Source organism: Cricetulus griseus, chromosome 5 (assembly GCF_003668045.3).
Source record: "Cricetulus griseus strain 17A/GY chromosome 5, alternate assembly CriGri-PICRH-1.0, whole genome shotgun sequence".
In the NCBI taxonomy this organism is placed as follows: domain Eukaryota; kingdom Metazoa; phylum Chordata; class Mammalia; order Rodentia; family Cricetidae; genus Cricetulus; species Cricetulus griseus.
The window spans coordinates 73,232,762-73,255,067 of NC_048598.1; the positions used below are offsets into that span (position 1 = coordinate 73,232,762).

General features: G+C 38.9%; 1 protein-coding gene across 3 annotated transcripts in view; it reads left to right on the forward strand.

Annotated features, from left to right (window-relative positions):
• Cntnap5 (contactin associated protein family member 5) overlaps positions 1 to 22,306 on the forward strand; it is an 897,862-nt gene that overhangs the window by 732,309 nt on the left and 143,247 nt on the right. For 2 of the 3 annotated variants that reach the window (XM_035445443.1, XM_035445444.1), the window contains exons 14-16: positions 4,901 to 5,057; positions 21,254 to 21,381; positions 21,579 to 21,749. In XM_035445443.1, coding sequence (XP_035301334.1) covers positions 4,901 to 5,057; positions 21,254 to 21,381; positions 21,579 to 21,749 — 456 coding nt within the window. The remainder of the gene's footprint in view (positions 1 to 4,900; positions 5,058 to 21,253; positions 21,382 to 21,578; positions 21,750 to 22,306) is intronic. The other variant, XM_035445445.1, reaches the window with a different exon arrangement.

A 22,306-nucleotide genomic window follows, 5' to 3' on the forward strand; every position in this document is an offset into this window, starting at 1 on the left:
GTGAGGAAGATGGCTGTGAAATTGTTTTTCCTAGGAATGACAGGGAAGCTACACCCATGATCCATCAACAATGGGGCTGCTCAAACAAGACCTGAAATATGATAATGCCAAAATATGTGCTAATGTGGACGGGGAAATCTCTTGGGGATCCACTTATAGACAAAGAGCTACAGATAGCTATAATGACAGCTGAGAAAGGGAGAGTTAGCTCTTCCCAGGAAAGAGCCCCTTAATTGGCCTTCCAAAACCAAGTGGTCAGCCAGAAACCATATGAAAACAAGCAACAATAAATAGACTCAGCAGGTTGCATTTATATATTTATGCATATATATTTAATAAAAATAATTGGACTAGCAATGTAAAAGGGAGGAATTGGAGAAATAGGACATGGTAGGGGATTGAGAAAGAAAAGGCAGTGAGGAAATGATGTAATGATACCTTAATTAAAATTAAAAGTAGGAAAAAGAAAACCAATTCTCTGAAGATTGTGAGACAAAACAAAATAAAAGTGGCAGCAACAGCTCAGCACAGAAGGTCTCCTAACTCTAGAGCTCCCTACCTCCTTGCTCAGCTTGCTGGTGAGCCACTGGCACTGCTCCTGGAAGAAGATGCAGCTAACCTGTCCTGGCTCATGTGCAGCATCATTGAGAGGCTGTGTGTTTACTGTCATTTAAACTTTAACAATTCAAAATTCAAGAGCATTTCCAATTTGAATTCTGTTCATTAAACCCTAATTGTGCAAAGAGGCTGATCCATGACTTCAAGTGGATTTCTTGTAGCAGGGAAATCATAATTGACCCAAACCTGCACAAAATATGCTCATGCCTAATTATTCTATTCAAGGGATTGTTTTCCGAAGGGGGAGGTGGGTTAAGTGTTTGTGTTGCAATTAGGAGGACCTGAGTTCAATGCTCAGAACTCACATTAATAATAAAGAAAAAGCAAAGGCCAGATGTGGTGGTGTAATGCAGAGTATCCTCTGGGGTATCTGCAGCCCCAGTTTTAGGGAAATAGAGACCAGAAGATCCTTTTAGCATCCTGGTCAACTAGTCTAATTTCATCGATATATTCCAGGTTCAAAGAGAGATCCTGTCTTAGGAAATAAGGCAGAGCTGGACAGTGGTGGCACCTAGAAGGCAGGTGGATCTCTGTGAGTTCTAGACTAGCCTGGTCTACAAGAGCTAGGTCCAGGACAGCCTCCAAAGCCACAGAGAAACCCTGTCTTAAATAAAAAAGAAAAGAAAAAGAAATAAGGTAGAGCACAGTTGAGGAAGACGCTGGGCACTTATCTCTGGCCTCTGCCTGCACACAAGTGAATGTGCATAGAAGCATACATATATCAACTTTTCTTCTCTCCTTAAGCCATTCCTCTGAAAATAGCATATTCACACTCACCAAGGGAACCTTAGGAGCAGCATGGTATAGCTTAATAATTACTAAAACTTCTGAAGTTGATCTTCTGTGATGTTTGGAATGAAGATACAATATTGTTCTTCAACAGTTCAAGAAGATATGGCTATGGACTAATATTCCTCTCCCTTTTCTCATCTTCCTTTCTTCCTTCCATTCTTTTTCTTGTTCCGTCTCTTCCTTTGCCCTTTTTCCCTGTCATCCTCCTAATTCTCCCCTCATACACACACAGACAAACAGGGATCTATTTCTTTTTGTGTATGTGTACATGTACATGAATGTGTACTTGCATGTGGAAGCCAGAGAATAATGTTGGGTGTTATTTCTAGGAGCCTGCCAACATATTTTCTCACTGGACTTTCACTCTGTGTAGTCTAGGCTAGTTAGCCATGGAGTCCAGACATCCATTTGTCTATACCACCTTCCCAACACTGGGATCACAAGGGAGGAACACTGTGTCTGAATTTTTTCTTTCTTTTTCTTTCTTCTTTTGTCATGCTGATTCTGGGGGTAGAGCTCAAGTCCTTAATTTACAAGGCTAGCACTTGATTGTCTAAAGTCTCTCCTCAGCCTGAAATTTGTATTTTTATATATTTTCCCTGTTATCAATATGAACTCAGAGGCATGCTTTGTTTGTTTCTTTGCTTTGATTATGTTCTGTGATTTATCTCTGATGATATAGTCCTTAGAATAGTGTCCAAAATAGATCAAATGTGTCATGTTTGGACAACAACTCACTATTTTAAAAATAAATAACAATATTTCGTTCCTTTGCCGATGGAGCACTTTTCTGTCAATAGAAGATAAAAGAAATGTCTCCAAAGGCCAAAATTTGTCGTTAAAGTGTAGATCATTTCCTTGACTATGAAAGAGTTGTGAATTAAGGCAAACCACATATTGTTTGTGGTTCTCAGTTTCCTCATTTTTTCTTCTTTCTATTACTTTACAATGATGAAAAAATAAAGATATGCTATCTGGAATAAAAAAAGAAAAACAAAAAATTAACCTTCAGCTTTCATACTTATATTTAAATATGCATATATTTAAATATTTTTCTTCCTTTTCTTTTATTTGTATGCAGTTAAAATAAAATAACCTGTCAGCTCTTCAGGCCACTTGAGTATGGCTTGTAGCCAAGGATTTGGGAGGAAGGCAATTAATCTGAATTTTAGAGGGAGATGTTTTTGTCATTTAGGAAAAGCCTTAAGAGAAGGGTCCTAGTTAGCAATCATCCACAGGCAGAATTCTAAGGAGGAAGACAGTACTGCAGGGGGTGTAGAAATTAAGCCAGACATGATGGTGGGATGTAGGCGGACATTTTCAGCTCTGAGAGTGAAGCAGCCCCTCAGAATGACTATGCTTTTCCCCCATTTCATAAAGACCTTTCCCCATTTTTGTCATGTCTTATATCATTGGGTTTCTTACTGGCTTCTCTCTGCCTATTTGCCTCAAAGACTTCCAGGAGAAGTCAGCTGTGTGAACAATTAGGAGGAAGTGGAATACTTTGTATATGTAGATAGTGACGGTATGAAAGTAAGGGTTTCCCTAATCAATGACATCCTATTTTTGTAAACGTCCCATATTATAGCATGCACAAACTAAAATTTGCCACTGCTTTACAATTATAATTATTGTTTGATTTGCTTTGAGGCAGTATCTTTTGTAGTCCAGGCTGGCATCTGACTTGTTGAGTAACTAGACACTATTGTGAACTTTTGGTCCTCTTGTCTCCACATCCTTAGTGCCGGGATTACAGGCCTGCACAACTATACCTAGTTTTGTGTATGCGGCTGGGAATCCAACCTAGGGCTTCTTTCGTTCTAGGCAGGCACAGTGCTCTAACCCATTGAACTGCTTCCCAGCCTCCAGTAGAATTTTGTATCTCAAAGATGAATAAAAGAGCCTATAATTTGTTATTGTTTTAAATATTAAGTATCTGGCATTTGCCAAGCCAAAGGAAGACAGCCAATAGAAGCCAGGTCTGGTGCCTTCAGCCAATGGTGTCCAGGGTCCCATATCTGTGCCTGCTCTTGTTTGGGATGTACTATCATCTTCTGAATGGCAGCTTTAGCTACTGTGGTATTCCCAAGCTTTAAAAACAGTAGAAAGATAATGAAATCGGGACCCTGAGATTCTTTTTCCCCCATCCTCCTCAGTGAATCATAATTCACTGAAGATCTCCAGGATATGATCTTCAGAGACTCTCTTCCTTTTAAGTCTATGAACTTGAAAGATCATAACTTCTTTTGATCAGCAAGGAGGTCATTTTGCTTCTCATATTGAGGCAAATCAATGGGTCAGGATCCCTTTCACATGTGCTTACATTTTATTTCCACCCTCTTTGATATCTATCAAAAAGAAGACAGGATTGGCAATATTGGCACTTAGTGTGGGTTTTTTTTTTTGTATTGGATAATTTCAATGGGAACTCATTCTACCCACATATATAGGGAGGCGTGTGTGTGTGTGTGTGTGTGTGTGTGTGTGTGTGTGTGTGTGTGTGAGTATGTGTGTCTGTGTGTGTTGTGTGTGTGTGTGTGTGTGTGTGTGTGTGTGTGTGTGTGTGTGTGTGTGTGTTGTTTGCCTAAAAGTTGATTCAATTTTATAAAGAAGACCAAGAGAGAATAATGGTGGGTGATTAAGGTGATTCTGAAGAACAGATGCAAGAGAAATGACACACAAATCAGGAAAGGGAATATACAGCTAATTTTTCTAGTTTTGACTTCACTATAGTGTTTTTTTTTTTCTACTTTTTCATGAAGGATATGTGAATTCATCCCTCTGTGTATTGAAATAAATTTCTTGGCATTCAAATAATATCCAAATAAATTATTCCTTTGAGTCTGTGTTTGTAAAAGTTAAGTTTTCTTTTTAATGCCACTGATTGTTAGTGCAATAGCACTCAGATGTAACCAGTCATTGAAAATCACATCTGGCACTGACCCACTTAAAGGGACTTTTTAAAAACTTTTTTTTATAAGGAAGGAATTCTAAATGCTAAAAATTTCACTTTCTTTTGCTTAAAAGTATGTCAAGTCATTCTACTATGTGTTATATGAACTGCAAATTTTGCATTGTTAAACTTGAAAATATAGTTTTAGATGTTTTAAGCTGATCCAACTAAGTTGTATTATTGTCTAAATTTTTATCAATTTGAGTTTATGTCCCTGACTTTTAATGTGTCATTCATCTATATTTACTTATGTCTTTTAATGAAAATATTTTTACACATGAACAACTCCATGCATATATATATATATATATATATATATATATATATATTGAGAAATGAGAGAGATTAAGAGGAAAGAGAAAATGTAAGCCAGAAAATAAGAAAGAGGGGGCAGGGGGGGACTATACATGTACACCACCAACATCCACCCTCATCCACACACCCACTCCCCCCAACCCAACCACACACATACCGCAGTGAGCCCCTCTGTACTGTCTCAGCTTGCACTCCTGACTTATGAAACATCTTGTCTTTCAGATGGAGCCCCATTTACCTGGTGGATTGGGAGGTCCAATGAAAAGCATCCTTACTGGGGAGGCTCTGTTCCTGGTGTCCAGCAGTGTGGATGTGGACTAGAGGAGAGTTGCCTGGACATTCGACACTTTTGCAATTGTGATGCAGACACAGAGGAATGGTAAGAAAAGCTTCAGTTTTCCTACAGCAGTGGGGAATGACTGATGCACAGAATTGCTACTAAGAGAGAAAGAGGCAGATGACCAATGCATTTAGGGCTGCTTTGAAAAAAAAAAAAGCCCTGGAATTCTGAGAGATGGTTCAGCAATTAAGAGCAATGGCTGCTCCAACAGATGATCTGGCACCCATGTGTTGGATGACAACTGTCCTTAATTCCAAATTATTTGATGTTTTCTTCTGGTCCCTGCATGCACATGGTACACACATGTAAGAACAAGATACCCAATATACAAAATAAATAAATAAATAAATAAATAAATAAATAAATAAATAACAATGTATTTTAAGGACTAATACTAAGGTTAGCACCAATACCTTGTATTCTGAACATTCCATTCTAAGCAAGGAATGTAATTTAATATAATACTTACTATTTCGTCAGTTTTTCTTTTTTCTATGCATCTGTCATGTTGTGTGTGTGTGGGTTGTCTGTGTGTGTGCCTGTGTTGGCATCTTGCCTTGCCAGTGAACTTGTGGTGGTGGTCACACCCTTTCAGCAGACATGACTCATAAGGTAGAGGAGGGGATGGTTAGCATTGGGTTGTGGAGAGCATCAGAAGGGCAGAGACTGCATCTTCTAGAGCAGCAAGACTGTGGCTGTTATTTATTCTTGTCTGTGTTAGTGTTTCCCGAATAAATACCTAATTATCATTTATTTTGGGTCTGTTGGACTCATTTAAACCCTGCCTTTATAGATGCTCTTGTATGTGAGAGTGTCTATTGATGGGGAAAGCCCTTGTGTATATGTTTGCCTTATTGGTTGATAAATAAAGTACTGTTGGCCAAGATAAGTGGGACTAGGAGTCCATAAGGATCCTGGGAAATGTAGTAAAGAGAAGTCTTGTGATCCAGGCAGGAAGTGACATAGCAAGCAGACTAAGAATATAAGCAGGAAATCATTCTCTTCCTCCCCTCTTTTCTCTGGAAGCTGCCATGTGAGCCCGACAAGAGAGGACTCATGCTGCCAGTGTCCTGTATTAGATAAGTCTTTATAAAATATGTAGATTAATAATTATGGTTGATACTAAGACAGAGATAGCAGATAAGAAATCCTAGTCATTGGCCAGCAGCATTGTAATTAATATAAGACTCTGTGTGTTATTTTGGGCGCCCACACCTGTGTTTATGCATGTGTATGGAAGCCAGAAAACAACTTTCACTGTTGCCACCAACCTTGATATTTTTCAAACTGGACCTCTCAGTGATCCAGAACTAGCTAAGTAATCATGGCTGATGAGCTGTAAATGCCTGTCTCTGGCTTGCTAGTCCTTCCATTGCAAGCCTTTATCACCATACTTGGCCTTTAAGTGTGGGTTCTGGAAACCAAATCAGGTTCTCTTATTTTAAGTCAAGCACTTTACCACCAAACCATCTTCTAAGATCTCAAGTAAGTTTTTGACATACTTATGTTGGGGAAGGGCCTTTGTCTTCCCCTGATGTTTTTAGTGCATTTACCACCAATTAGTGTCCTTTAGCATTAAATTAAACTTTATTGTAATTACTGATTTTGACTTAGTGATCATATAATTCTCACAATAATCTTGATATTCCCTAAAAGTATGTGTCTTGAGGTTGAGAACTGTGAGTTACAGAGAATTTAAATTATTGTTCCTAATACTATACACCTCTGTTAAGTAGCAAGTCCAAAATTCAAACCCAGGCCCATTGGAAACCCAGTGTCTAGTATTCTCCTACACCAGCTCAGTCATCTGAGATGATGTCTAAGTTCTCAGGTCTACCAGGTCTACATCATCTCCAAGCTCCAGACAAGCTTGCAGTTTTCACTTTATCAGTTATGCAAATGTACATATAGCATGTCCACTCACCTTTTGTGCCTAGGCAAAATTTCAGGGAGCCTATAATTTTAATACTTTCAATGTTTCTCTTTCTCCTCCTTAAATGCTTCTCAATTAGAGCTGAGAATCCTTATGATACCTTTCTCAGACCAGTTACAATTATCTTTGTGTACAGTATTTTCTTTTTTTGTTGAAAGTATTACTGGTATGGACCAGTTAGTTCAATGAAATTTAAGGTCTAATCAAAACCTTGTTTCAGAGCAGTAAGCTACAGTTGGGGAGATGACTCACTCAATAAAGTGCCTGCCATGTGACCATGGAGTAATGAATTAAATCTCCAGCATCCCTATAACTTAGTTATTTAAATATCTTTTCATGAATGGCATTGTATTGAACTCACAGAACTGGCAAGGTGGAGCCAGGTATGTGCTTGGGACACATCAGGGAAGCCCTAGGTGAGAGACCATGTAAAAAGAAACTTAAAAAGCTAAGCACCCAAAAATAGATGGGTAGTACCAAGGGAATGGATGTCAACATGTATACACACACACACACACACACACACACACACACACACACACACACACACACAGGAACACAAATAAATCTCAGAAAAAGAAGAAACAATGTCTCCATCTGCTTTTATGATATGTGGACCATGAGTTCAGAATGTCACAGAGCTGCTTGTGTATAGAGGTGAGCTCCTTTTGATGCCTCCATCACTCCAAACTCTTCATGTGAGAAAAGTCAGACTATGGTGACTGAGGTCAGATGTCAATGACTTTCTTCTTCATCCCCATCAATACTTTGCAGAGAATTTTATTACAGGATTATAGAGACATGCACATAAATCTTCTTTGTGTCCTGGATAGTGAACAAATCTCTAACCGCTATTCTTCAATCTATCTGTTCCTGATATAATAGACATTCAAGGAAACAAATTCAGAACCTCTTTGAAGAGGAAAATGCAAATTGCTTCCCTTTATTCAGAAAAAGGAAATTTTGCAAGGGAAGGATCTATTTGGCTCAGAATCTAAAGGTGTAATCCATTATGACAAGGAAGTCAGGGTGGCAGGAGCTTGAGGCAGATGATGACATTGTGTCCACAGTCATGAAGCAGAGAACAATGAATACTGAGTCTTAGGTCACCATCTACATTTTATTCCCCCTGGGACCCTAGCTCAGAAAATGGTGCTGCCCACATTAACATTAGGCCTTCCAGCATCAAGTAAACCAGTCCAGATTCTCCCGCAAAAACATGCACTGATGTCTGTATGAATGGTGACTCCAGTAATCAATAGAAGAGGTCATGACTAAGCACCATCTTCAAGCTTAGGAGAGTAGTGTGAAAATTTTCTAGGTGTTTGCATTACAAAACAAACAAGAAAGCCACCAACTAAAATCCTCTATTCTAGGCTCTCAGGTTCATTCGTAAGTCTGAATCATACATCCTCTCACTGTGTCTCACATTAGACAGCATTTACAGAATCATAGTCAAAGAATAAAATGCCTTTACTTTATTCTGTACAATTGGAGACGCTGACACATGAAGAAACTACAAGGTGGAAGCTGCCATTGATAATTGAGTGTTTCTTCTTCTGTATATTTTTTCCCACAGAGGCACACTGCCACTGTGTGTCCCTTCTCAAAGTACAATTATCAGTGCTTAGTTAATTGCATAGTAACAACTGAAGATAATAGCTGTTCCTCACTTGCTGAAGATGAATTAATCCTGTACTTTCATCTCTAGAACACCCCACTGATCATGCCATCTACTCCAATCCCACCTTCCTCCTCTATTGAACTTGTTATTTGCTCTCTAAGCTTGGGATCACCAATGAGCTGATATAACTTCATCACCTATGCTACACTTACATGGACTTATCAAAATGCCTTTTCCCCACTCCTCTTGTGCCTGCACACTTGTATGTGTGCAGGTGCACATGTATGCATGAGTATGTTCAGTTGCTGTTCTTCAAGTGCTATCCACCTTGATTTGTCCTGACTCCCATTTATCTATGTAGGTCAGCCGACCTTAGGGATCCACCTGTCTGCTTTTGCAGAATGAGGGATTATCATTTCCTACCAACCTAAGTTGAATTTACCCTGGGCTCTGGATACCAAACTCAGGTTATTGTGCTTGTATAGCACTCAGCTGGCTATTTGAGTCATTTCTCTAGTACTTGTAAGAACTTTTGGTACCACATAGATTAATACATATTCCATAACTCCTTCTATTCCTTTATATAATAAGCCACTTCTCTTAGAGTTACCAGAATTTTTAGATGCAGGTCTTGTTCAACAGCTGTCTTAATTTTCTCTCTATTGCTATGATAAAACGCCCAACGCAGGTTAGAGAAAGAGGAGTTTATTCAGACTTCGAGTTCTAGAGGGACCCATTTGCATCATCATCATGGCATTAATGCATGGCATCAGGCAGCAGGGATGGTGACTGAAGCACAAAGCTGAGACTTCACATCTTCTTGCAAACAGCAAGCCAAGGGAGCAAAGTAGAAATGGTGTGAAACTTTGAAACCTAAAATCTTGCCCCCATGACATACTTCTTCCAACAATCCTATATCTCCTAAACCTACTCAAACAGTACCACTGGGAACCACATATTCAAATATCTGAGCCTATGGGAGATGTTCTTATTCAAACCACCACAACCAACCTACTAAGAATCAAAGTAAAGGAACTGAAATGTCCTGTTAGGATGCTTACCACACCCACCTGAGTCCATGTGGAACAACTATTTGAAACTCTAAGGGAGAAGAGATTTAGGAGTTGCTACCATCTTATGATGAAGAAGAGGCTAAAATTTGGAGTTAACTCTTACCAGTTTTACTGATGACTTGATAACTTTCAGATGAGGTAAGAGAGGAAGGAGTAATGTCTAGAATCCCAGTGTGAGAATACTTGATACTCTCCTCCCTCCCCTTCCTCTAGTAGATTATGTCTACAACTCTGTCACCATTATCATACACCAGCCTACCTCTGTAATGTTCTGCTCAATTAGTTGCCATGGCTATGGAGCTAAGACAATCTTCACTTCAAGGACCATCGTATTATCCCCCACAAAAGTCATACTGTGTCACAAGGTATGTCTTGTTACATTGGTGTAGTTAATTTTAAGTGTAATCACTGAATATCACTCTGTGGCACCTAGCCAAGAAAAAGGCAGAGAAAAGCCGGGACACATATTTTATATCTCCAAAACATCTGTAGGACAGTGGGGGAAGTTCTCCTTAGTCATGAGTTGAACAACATGATGCATTTGGTAACAGAGTTAAGAATTGGGCCTAGAAACTGGCTCAAGAATTCTATGAAGCTAGATTTCAAGAAGTGAAGCAGTTAAGGTAGAAAAACTACATCAGTCTTATATGAAAAGGTGAGAACTTTTATGGACTGCATAAGCATGTTGGCATTATTGTTATAAGGAAGGAAGAAATAGAAAGAGGTACTATCAGAAGATGGAGTGTGTGTGTGTGTGTGTGTGTGTGTGTGTGTGTGTGAGAGAGAGAGAGAGAGAGAGAGAGAGAGAGAGAGAGAGAGAGAGAGAGAGAGAGAAGACTAAAAGTAAATTTCAATTGTCATTCTTCAGGGGCTGTCTATCATTTTTGAGACCTTGTCTCTCACTAGAATCAGGAGAGTGTCATGTATATTAGGCAAATCAGCCTGAAAATGAATAGGATCTGTCTATCTCCATTTCCCCAACTATAGCATTGTGAAAATATGCCATTACACCTGGCTTTTCAAGCATGCCTCAGTTTCCCTATGCTTTTGCTATAAGCAATTTCCTCATCAGCTATCTACTAAGACACAGATCACAGAACCTCTTATGGAAATACCTGTGAGCTAGATTTATCATCACAAAATATTGTGACTGTGTTGGCCACAAGATGTGGTAGAATTTGAAAATTCATCTGCCACTTCTCTATCCAACTCCAGTGTCTCCTGAAGAAAAGAAAGCAGAAAGCCAAAATGAATCCAGGAACAGTTCAGCTTCAAACTCCCCTGCATTCATTGTTAACATAGATCCAAGAGGGCTTTCTACATATTTCAATATTTTTGTTTCAGATCCTTTTGTTTCCACAAGTATCCCCAGTGTTTTAAGTGAAGGTTAAAATATTCAAGGACTTTGTACACTAAAATTCCCCCAATTTCTGCGATTGGGTAAAGTTAATAGAAAGGCAAAACTGGGTTGGTAGAGCAATGTAATCCATTATTCATGCTAAACAAAGATGTCAATTAAAATGCTGAAATGTTTTAGTGCTTCATGAACCATATATAATATTCACATCTCAGAAAACCTCTCCTTGAGATTCTGATTGTGATGGCATAGTGAGTGTCATGTGACTAATTGGCATGATTGGTATTTCAGCTGAGTTAAAGGATCCACTTGCCTTCACCGAAGGGACAGCTAATGTGGGCATTATGGAGCATGTCTCCAGATTCCAGAGAGGTTTCATAGACTCTCTGAAATAACATTGGAAATATATCCATCTTCTATCTTGCGAAGTGAAACTTCTCAGGGAGCCCCAGGCAAACTCATCAGCTGCTTGTTACTGATTTGTCTTTGCTCCATTACAATAGACATTCTGACTGAGCAATTAGTGCCATATGTTCCTATGAGATCAAGTAAACTAGTAGCATGAGTGGGTATCATATGGATGTTGAAAGGGGGAGAGAGCTGAAAATAAGATGGAGATACATGGGGAGAAAAATGTCACTCAATTAACACTTCTAGAAGAAACATTTTGATTAAAATTAAAGGAAATTTCAACTGAATAAATCCCTCACACATACACCTAGCCCACATATCTGTTGAGGTTTGGATTCTGGTCTACAACACATATTATAGTGCATAGATTTTCTGTCTTTCATATCAAATAGCATAGCATTTACATAGAATCGGTATAGCCCTTCTGTCAATCATCTTCAGATTATTATATTACCTCATATAAAGTTGATAGCTTTTAAATAGTTTGCCATGTTGTTTAGAGAATATTGGTAATCTTAAAAGATTTCCCTTGACCAGTATAAACACAATTTTAATTTAAATATTTTCTCCCTATAGTGGTTTGAGTCTCTGAATAAATAACCTATGGAGAACAGGGGACTGGGAGGTAGTGGCGCATGCCTTTAATCCCAGCACTCAGGAGACAGAGGCAGGAGGATCTCTCTGAGTTTGAGACCAGCCTGGACTACAAAGGCTAGTTCCAGGACAGCCTCCAAAGCCACAGAGAAACCCTGTTTTGAAAAATCAAAAAGAAAAAAGGAGAAAAGGGATTTAACTAATCACTCAAGGGTTTATGTTTCAAGAAGAATCTAAACATTAAAGAGAGGGTGAATAAATAAATAAGTAAATCAGTCTTAGTGTCCAACAACAGAGAATTGAATGAAGAAAATATGGTATACAAGCATAAAGTTTTTCAACAGTAAAGAATGAAGTTAGTTATTTTTTGTTTTTGTTTTTTTGTAAGAAATTAAGTGCAGTTGAAATAATAGAATTAATCCTAATAAGCAAATCACTGAATGAAAAAAAAACATACATTTCCTCTAATTTGTCAATCCTTGATTTTATATAAACATGATTGTGTCTGTGTGTATGTGTGTGGTGTGTGTGTGTGTGTGCTTGTGTGCACATGTGCGTGTGTGCAATGGTGCATGTATGATTGTGAATATGGGTGGGTCCATTTATGTGTGCTTGTGTGAAGAACAAATTTTGAAGTTAGGTATTTTCTATTGTTCTTCATCTTTTTTTTTTGTTTCTTGACCCAGGGTCTTTTACTAAACCTGAAAACTGGCTGGCCAATGATTCCATACATCCTCCTGCCATGGGGACTGCTAGGGTTACAGACTAATATAGTACAGGCACATCACTTTTGATGTATCTTATCTCAAACCCTCATGTGTTTTTCATTAGCAATTTCACATACAATTTCATCTACTTATGGAATCCACAAGGAACACTCTTTTATAACAGTTTGCTAGACCCCTGAGTGTGTACATGAAAACCCAGGGAACACCATGGTCCTGGACATAGTATATGGAGGTGTTATCTTTTCAGGGAGGAGAAAGTGACCATCAGAGAAGGAGGGGAGCATGGCTGTGCCACATGTTGAAGGTGGGAAGACACTGCAATAGGTACCTACTGGTGACTACCTTTAGCCTGAAATGCAAATTTTCTCATCCAGATAACAGGATCAATAAAAGTGAAGCTCCCTTCATTGAGAGCTTCCTTGCAGTTCTTTCTAGATGGTTACCTGCCAGGAACATTGCTTTCCAAGAGGATACACCAAGGGCCAATGCAATTATTAGAACTAGAATCCCTCAAATCGGCAATTTCAACAATGAAAGAACTGAATTGCCCCTTAAGCATACACAAGATGGGGTCACTTTGAAGCATTTTGTTTAGGCCCATGATTGCTCCTAATGAGTTTTAAAAGTAAAATTAACTTGTTCCTTTGCCAGTGGAGAGAGTAGTTGGTATTGTATACTCACAAGACTACAGAAAATTTCAAAATGCAGGTAGGGGGTACTTTTAACAAATGATGGAAATTTAAAGCCAAATGTCACATGATTTTTTTGAAAAATTCTAGATGGAGTACATTTATTTGGTGTTTTGTCAAGAATAGCATTAAGAAGCTTTCTGGAAACAGACTAGCTGATGCCGCCATCCCATTTTCTACTGGGAGAAACTGCCCAATATGCCTAGCTATGACTCACTTCCATTCTATGGAGCATTCTTCTAAAGTTTGCATGCAAAAAAACTAGGCCAAGGCGATAGCTCAGTTAGGAAAGGACATGGTGAATAAGCATGTGAGCCTGAGTCTAGTATTCAGAGCTCATATAAGATGAGGCAGTCACACTTGTAATTCCAAGGTTGAGTCAGGGAAGACAGGACACACCCTGGTACAAAGTGGAGAGTTCCAAGGAAATGATATCTAAAGTTTCCTTTTGCCTTCTACTCACATATGCAAACACATTCATGCACACTCATGAACACAGGTGAAGCTACATATCCATGAACTTTTTACACACACATACACACACACACACACACACACACACACACAGAGAGAGAGAGAGAGAGAGAGAGAGAGAGAGAGAGAGAGAGAGAGAGGCAGACAGACTACAGACAGACAATGACAGAAGAAATGAAGATGTAGACTGAGGTTTATGCCTACATTTGTCTTCTGTCAAGTCTTACAAAGACACCAAGACCCCGTGATATGTGAAGCTTAGCTAAATCAGCAAGTTCCAGGCCATGGGGAGGTTCGGTCTTTAAAATCAATGGGGAGCCAATGACACCCAGTGTTTGCTGTCAGTATGGCCCACACTAGGGCCTAAATCTATAATATGAGCCCTTTGTCTCTTTTGTCTGCTCTGCAAGCTTCATTATAGTTCTAAGTCCTGATCTGCCACATTTTAAGTGATGCATATTTATTTTTCTGAATTTGTAATTTTAAGGTATATTAAAAAAGAAATACACGTTTATTATGAGATATTCAAAGATTCTAGAATATATGAATAAAAACAGAAGTTTTCACCTCACTAACACTTTGAATCTCATGTATCTATCACATGTGTAAAATATTCTGTTTGTGAGTTCCATCAATTTCTATAGTAAACTTTAGTAATCTTTCCATTCCTGTTTCTCATCCCTGCCCTCTCCTATTGGCACCCATCTTAGTAAAACCCCTTTCATTTTCATGTCTTTGTTTTGTGTGTGGTCATTGAAGAATTTAATAATAGTTTCTTTCCCAAGTTTGAGTGAGAGACTACCTACTTGAGTAGGGGCAATGCAGAAACCCATAACTAGCCTTACTGTTAAGAGTGGGATTGTAGGGTACTCATCTCTAAATGGGACAGTTATAACATTCTGTCCAATAATCAGGAAACATCACATAAGAGGAAGCATGGAAAATATAAGAGTCAGGGAATAAGAAATGAGCAGAAAAAAGATATTGTCTGGACATGAAATTGCCATTTCACTAATAGAGTCACTGCATAAGACCTGTACAATACCAGACCCCCAAATCATCATGGATGAGGAAAGGACACCTGAAAGTCCTTCCTTTCATAAAGAATTTTTCGAAGTTATCTGTAGTTAGGGGAATGAGTGTCACTCTTGTCAGTGGTATAGCCACTAAATCATTGCCACATCCAAAATACTCCTGTAGATAATGACTGGGTATGTAGGATGTTTCAAAATGTAAGAATTTTATAGACATTCAGTATTTTAATGTACATGTTCATTTATTAGTAAATGTTTATGAAATTAAGTGTATTATTTTTCAACTTGCTTCTTCCATAAAAAGTTATCTTACAAATCTTTTCCTTGATTTCACTAAAGCAGCATACAAGTTAAGACATTCTGTCAACTTCAATTGGTACAAAGTCCTCCATAATCTGTTTTATCATTACTTTTTTTCCAAATTTCATTATGAATATTTGACTTGTGACTTGGTGTTTCACTATTAACAAATATTACAGTAGCAAAAAAGCCCTTGAGTTCTGATTTCTATTTTTTATTGTTTTATACATTATTATAATGACTAGAACCCCAGCTTAGAATCCTTAGAGGATGGACTATGACAGCCTGAGCAAAACCCCTTAGGAGACATTGATCATTATATAGATTCTAACAGATCCAATACTAAGTTGGCTGCTGTGGTCATGCAAAGCATGTAGAGAATTTCCCATCCCTGAGAGAATAGCATAACATATGTGATGTTCAACACTGATGAGCAACCTGATAGGATCTAGAATCACCCAGAAGACAAGCATGAATAAATCAAATAAAAGCCAAAGACCATTCCATGTCTTGGGGGTCCAGACTGAGTAAAAGGAAACTGTAAGCCGAGCACCAAACAACATTCATCTCTTTGCACCCTTACTGCACTATGCCAATCTGCCTCAAAGCTCCTGACACCATGATGAACATTATTGCTCTTGAACTGGGAGCCATAACAAACCCTTCCTTTGTTACATTGCATGTTTACTTTACCACAGCAACAAGGGAAGTATTTCATGCAGTGCAGGGAGGTGAGGCAGTCAGGCCTCACCAGAGTATCACACAGCCCTAACCTTAGATATTCCTTGTAGCCTCTTCCAGAGAACTTTCTGGAGCCCTTGAATAGGTAAGTCTCAGGACAGATCTGACATGATAGTCTACTCCTCATTTCCTTTCCAATGCCATCTCAACTGTCATATTTCCACAGCCCATGCAAAAGCACATGGCTTACTTGAGACAATCCAATGACTGTGGGTTCAAAGAACAGAATTCTCATGCTGCTTAAGGTAAAGATCTAATCCCCTCCTCCTTCAGACATCTACAGCTCTGATACTGTGATCTCATCATGCACTGAGCACATACAGCTTTTCCTATTTTTTTTTCTGATAGCACTGCGATAGTCTTGATGCTAACTGTAATAAATCCCTAACTAAATTTTTATTATGCATCAGGATAATCAAATCCCACATTTGTCATCTGTTAACTAGAGGATCTAAATCATTCAGCCTCTTGGAGCTTCAGGTCCTGATTTTGTTTTTTAAAAATGGAGAAAGGTTGGGTATCTATCTTTGGAGCTTGCTAGCTGAGTTAGCAAATAAACATCGTATTTATCACATGTGGCATGTAGTCAGTTTTGAAATAGTATGTGGTTATATCTATTATTATTTTATGTAATAATACAGTCTTTAATTATAAGATGCAGCATTGGTTTGTATATTAAATTTATGTTTAAGAAAACTGTAAGTGAATATATATGTGGAAAAAAGATCTAACACCTAGGTAGAAATATCATACCTGCATTATGAAATTTCTTTCAACTACCGAATTCTGCATGCAGTAAGGAGATAATTCTGAAGTATGAAGTACTCCTAACTAGGGCTACCTGAAAATTCACCGGTGCAGTGACTGGGCCTGCTGTGTATGAATATAGCAAAAGAGATGTGAGTGTGTAACTGAGGAGGCTGTGGTCTCCCACAGCAACTGCCAAGGTGACCCAGGTGGAATCTCAGGGAGTCAGTCTCAAAAATGATTGCAAATTAGTAAACTGAAACCCAATCAATGGAATTGTGTTTTGTGTGGAGAAAGCCTTTGTGAACAGAGTAGGGATGGTCATCCAGATACCAACCTAGGACAGCTCAAGGACTCAGGGCTGTTGCTTTGTGTGCAGCAATATCTAGAGAATGTAGTGACCATGTGGAATGCACCAGCTTCCTTCCAGGAGGAGCTGCTCTCTGCCAGTGGGACATCAGAGAGTGTGTTCACACACTAGTATAAATATTTGGGAATCCATTTTTGGTTACACAAGCTAGTCATTCCATTTCATACCCTGGACTTCCAGAAAAAGAATTTCAAAAGTGCTATTTATTTACCAAAGCTTAGATGTGGAAACAGAAATGACCAGCAGTGCTAGTGACACCACCTAATAATATAAGCAACAGAGGAGAGGCTACCTTAAATGCCCTCCCCTGATAATGAGATTGAAGACTGTCTTATATGCCATCCTATAGCCTTCAACCAACAGCTGGTGAAAGTAGAAGCAGATACCCGAAACTAATCACTGAACTAAATTGGAATTCAGTTGCAGAGAAGGATGAGTGAAAAGCAAAGGAACCCAGACCAGGCTGGTGAAACCCACAGAAACAGCTGACCTGAACATCGGGGAACTCTTGCTCTCCAGACTGATAGTTGGAATACCAGCATGGGACTGATCCAGACCCCAGGAACATGGGTTTCTGTGAGGAAACTCTGAATTCTACAGGACTTCCTGTAGTAGTTCAGTACTTATCCCTAGCGTAGGTGTGGACTTTGGGAACCCATTCCCAAAGTCCCATTCCACATAGAGGAATACTCCCTGAGCCAAAACACATGGGGGTGAGCCTAGGCCCTATAACAAAGGATACAATAGACTCTGATGACACTCTATGGAAGTCCTCACCATCCAGAGGGAGCAAAACGGATATGTAATAGATAAGGTTTTAGTTTGCCTGGGGTAGGGGAGGACAGGAGGGAGAAGGGAACAGGACTGTCATGTAAAACAATCCTGTTTGTAATTCAAGTAAAAAAATGTTGAAAAAAAAGGAGGTAAATGCCTCCATGAATGCCATCTGTGTTAGTCAGAGCATAAGCAAAGTAAGTGACAACAATACTATCTTGTACAGTGCACAATTGTGACTCAACATTTCTTAGATACAGATGACTCAAGGTACATCTCTCTCTATTGCTGGTATAATCCAGTTGTATTCACCAACATGGTTGATTGTTTGAGACATCAACTTTCTATAATGTAGAATTTCAGGAAAAACAGTTTCAATTGAAGATTTACATCACGTTGGCATGGGGATGATTGTCTTCATTGATGTAAGGAGACCAAGGTCACTATGGAAAATACCATTCCCTGGGAAGGGGTTCTGAATTATGTTTATTGTTTAAAGTTTCCAGATAAAAATCATTCCTGATAATGTGAACTACTCTACCAAACCAAATTTAAATTTTCCTGTGTTATTTGGAGGAGATTTTTTATACTTAGCATGCTTTTTACATATGCATATATGCTGACACAATGACATAAAGTAGATGTTGACAAAATATTATAGAGTCTAAGGGAGGCACAAGTCAGCATTAGTGGACAGACTTCAGAACCCAGCATGTGTAGCCAGAAAATAAAAATGGGATGGAGAGCATGACATAGCATGTCATGGTTCCTTCAGGGGAGAGTCTGCATTTTGTCTTTACTTCACTGTGGGTGTTTGACTTCTGCATTACAATCTCTACTTGTGAACACTTTTGAACAAAAAGGCAAATCTATTCTCTCCGTGGGTGCAACATGCATGGCTGTGCTTTCTAGCTGAAGAAAAGCCTTATCATTTGGACAGCTTATAAACATAAGCAATCAAATTACACATATTATATCATGTATTTCTTTGTATTTTTAATAGGGCTGTAGGGGAAGGGTTTGGGAGGATATTTGGTTTATTTATAACTTAGATAAATTATTAAGTGTTTTCCTCCAAATCTCATGAGTGTGATTCAAAATCTTAAAATTTAATTTCCACATGTGCTATGTAGGAAGAAATCTCCAAACCCAGGATGATAGCTGGATGCCTATGAAATAAGTTTGTCTTTCTTGAGTCCACAGAGTAGTTCAGGGACAAAAAAAGACAAGTCAAGCAAGTATCAGTGAGACCAGTTCTGAGCATTTAATACAGACCAGAAATTTGGAGCCCAGCAGCTCCAAATCTCATTTAATCCTCTGCAAGATGCTATTCACATGTGCACTCAACAAGCCAAGCATATTCAAAAGGATGTTGTGCACCCACACTACAGAGATAGGAACTGTTAACCCTGCTGTGTGTCCTCAAATGCAAGACAGCAGGGAAGCAAAACCATGACTTGGTTCCTGCCCTTTCTACCCTGTGGTACTAGGCAATGAAATGTCTCAGTGCTTCTGAGGCAGGTTCAACATTCATAAATGGACATAGTGGGATACAATGCAGAGGAGAATTGTGTGGGCAAAGATTACACCTATGCTTAACAAATTTTATCCTGGAAGCATTTGCACAGTTGATGACAATTTATTTTTTTTTAATTGAATTTGTATTATTATTTTTTCCTTTTGCAATCATGCATTCTTTTTTGAATTAGATAAAAGATTGATTTACATGAAAATTCCAGTTCCCTTCTGCCTTCCTTCCTCCCCACCACCCCCCAAACTAAAACCCTATCACATATCCTTTTTTCTCTTGTTCACCTGACTCAACCTTTCTGCTCCCTCATGACCTCTGCATCTTTCCTCTTCTTTTCTTCTCATTCTCGTAGCTCCCTCCCCCATCTTCCCATGCTCTCAATTTGCTCAAGGGATCGTGACCCTTTGCCCTTCTCCAGGGGACAATGTTTGTCTCTTTTAGAGTCCTCCTTGTTTACTAGGTTCTCTGGAAGTGTGGATTGTAGGCTGGTAATCCTTTACTCTATGTCTAAAATCCACATATGAGTGACTACATATCATGTTTATTTTTTTGTGATTGGGTTACCTCACTCAGAATGGTTTCTTCTAGTTCCATCCAATTTCCTGCAAATTTCAAGATTCCATTGTTTTTTTTTTTCCCCGATGAGTAGTAAGTACTCCATTGTGTAAATATATCACATTTTCTCTATCCATTTGTCCTTAGAAGGGCATCTGTCTTCTTTTGTTTCTGACAATGGCATACATGAACAGTATATTTGGATAACATGCATCCTCTACTCTTCCTTTTCTAGATCCCCCAGTGCATGTGTAGGTATATGTAAGACAGCACATTTTTACTTGTTTGTGTGTGCTGATGCGTGTGTACATATATGAGTGCATATGTAGAGGCCACAGTGAGATTCTGCTGTTATTCTCTGGCTAATGGAGAGTATACTTCATTGTCCTGGAGTTCATGAATTCAGCTAGGTTGGCTGGCTAGCAGTAGAGATCTGTCTATCTCTACTTCCACAGCCCTGATTACAGGAGGGTGCCATAAAGCTTGGTTTATTTGCATAGGTTCAGAAGATCAAGATTCAAGTCTCTATGCTCACAAACCAAACAGATTGAACTGTCTAAGATATCTCCACAGCTCCACAATGCCAGGTTTTTACTTCCAATTTTATACTCTGCCAAATGGGACCATCTTCACCTTGATTCTGAAAGACAGTTTAAAAAGAGGAGGAAACATTGACTTCTCCATGCTTTTTAAACTTTTCTATCAAAAGAAAACTAGGTACTTCCTTATTTGTATAATTAACAAGAACAAAGGCAGAGCTATTAACCAGCAAGGTCTTTCTAAAGAACAAAGCAAAAAGCAACCAATAACCATAAAGATTCATTTTAACACAACTTAAAAGGTGATACGGAACATTCAAACCTGATTAAAAACTGTTGGCAGGTGGTTCAGCCAAGTCCTGAGAGTGACTTTTGAGAGGGAATTGTGTAATCTATTTTCAAGCATATCTTATTTTATGGCAAAGTGAAATGATGTTTAATGTCACATTAACACTGCAGTGAGCCTTCGGGTCCTCTTGGCCACAATCAGCACAATGAACTTTGTAAACTACCTGTGCTCCTGTAAGCACATTTAGGGAAGATATAAAATCCAGTGGTGTTTGGAAGCAAGCCATGGGTTCTGTAATTGGTATTCCAACTATTAACATAGGCCCAGAGATGAAAGGCCTTCTGTTATGCTCCTCTCAAGCCTAGCCAGGATGCATCCAATCCAAGTCACTTTGTAAAAGAGGAGTCTTGACACAGAATCAATAGATAATCTACACTTTATTCTTTTTTCCCTTTAAATTTATGTTTTCCAGGACAAAAGACACTGGTGTTCTTTCCTTCAAAGATCATCTACCTGTAACTCAGATAATTATCACTGATACCAACAGATCAAACTCAGAAGCTGCTTGGAGAATTGGCCCCTTGCGTTGCTATGGTGATCGTGAGTACAACACTCTCCACCTCCTTTCTCTGAACTGCATGAGCATAAGATGTCTTCTTTCCCTTTTCTGTTTTCCATTTTCCGTTTTCCGTTTTCCCTTCAGTGCCCTCCAGTACTGAAAATTATCCACAAGCCCATTGCTTTTCTATGCCCATTGGAAACAGACAAGCCATGTTGAAGGATTCTCTGTTTCACAGGACACTACTGGAATGCGGTCTCATTTTCTACTGAAGCTTCTTACCTCCACTTTCCTACCTTCCATGCGGAATTCAGCGCTGACATTTCCTTCTTTTTTAAAACCACTGCTTTATCTGGAGTCTTCCTAGAGAACCTTGGCATTAAAGACTTCATCCGACTTGAAATGAGCTGTAAGTGCCTTCCTTTATGGTTCAATGTCAGTGGTCCACAGAGCAAGCTTTCACTTTATCTCTGCCACCAGCCACCAGTATAGATTGTTAGGGTGGAGCTAATATCACCAGTTATCAGTAAAGCTAGCACTGGAGCTGTCAAATATCTGCAAATGTGTTATGATTTATTATGTTCTATCAGCATTGGCCAATGGTTTCATCAGGAAATGCACATTCCAAAAGTATCCTTGCATTCCTATTCCAGGACCATTCACTTTTAAGGTGTGATTGTCATTTACCGGTCACTTTATGCCTCAGGATTGCACTATATGGGCAACAGGGACGATTGTTATTGAATATTCTCTTTATGTTTAGGATCCACTTTACTATTTTATCCATGGTTTAACTTCCTTTTTCTTTTAATGAGCTAGGAAGACAGCTCAACCAGTAAAGCACCTGCATTCAAGCATGAGGATTGAGTTCAGTCCCCCAGAACCCAAGAAACATAGCCAGGTATTCCCATGCCAGAGGAGGCACAGACAGGCACAGAACAGAAGAAATGGTGGAGCTCCAGTTCA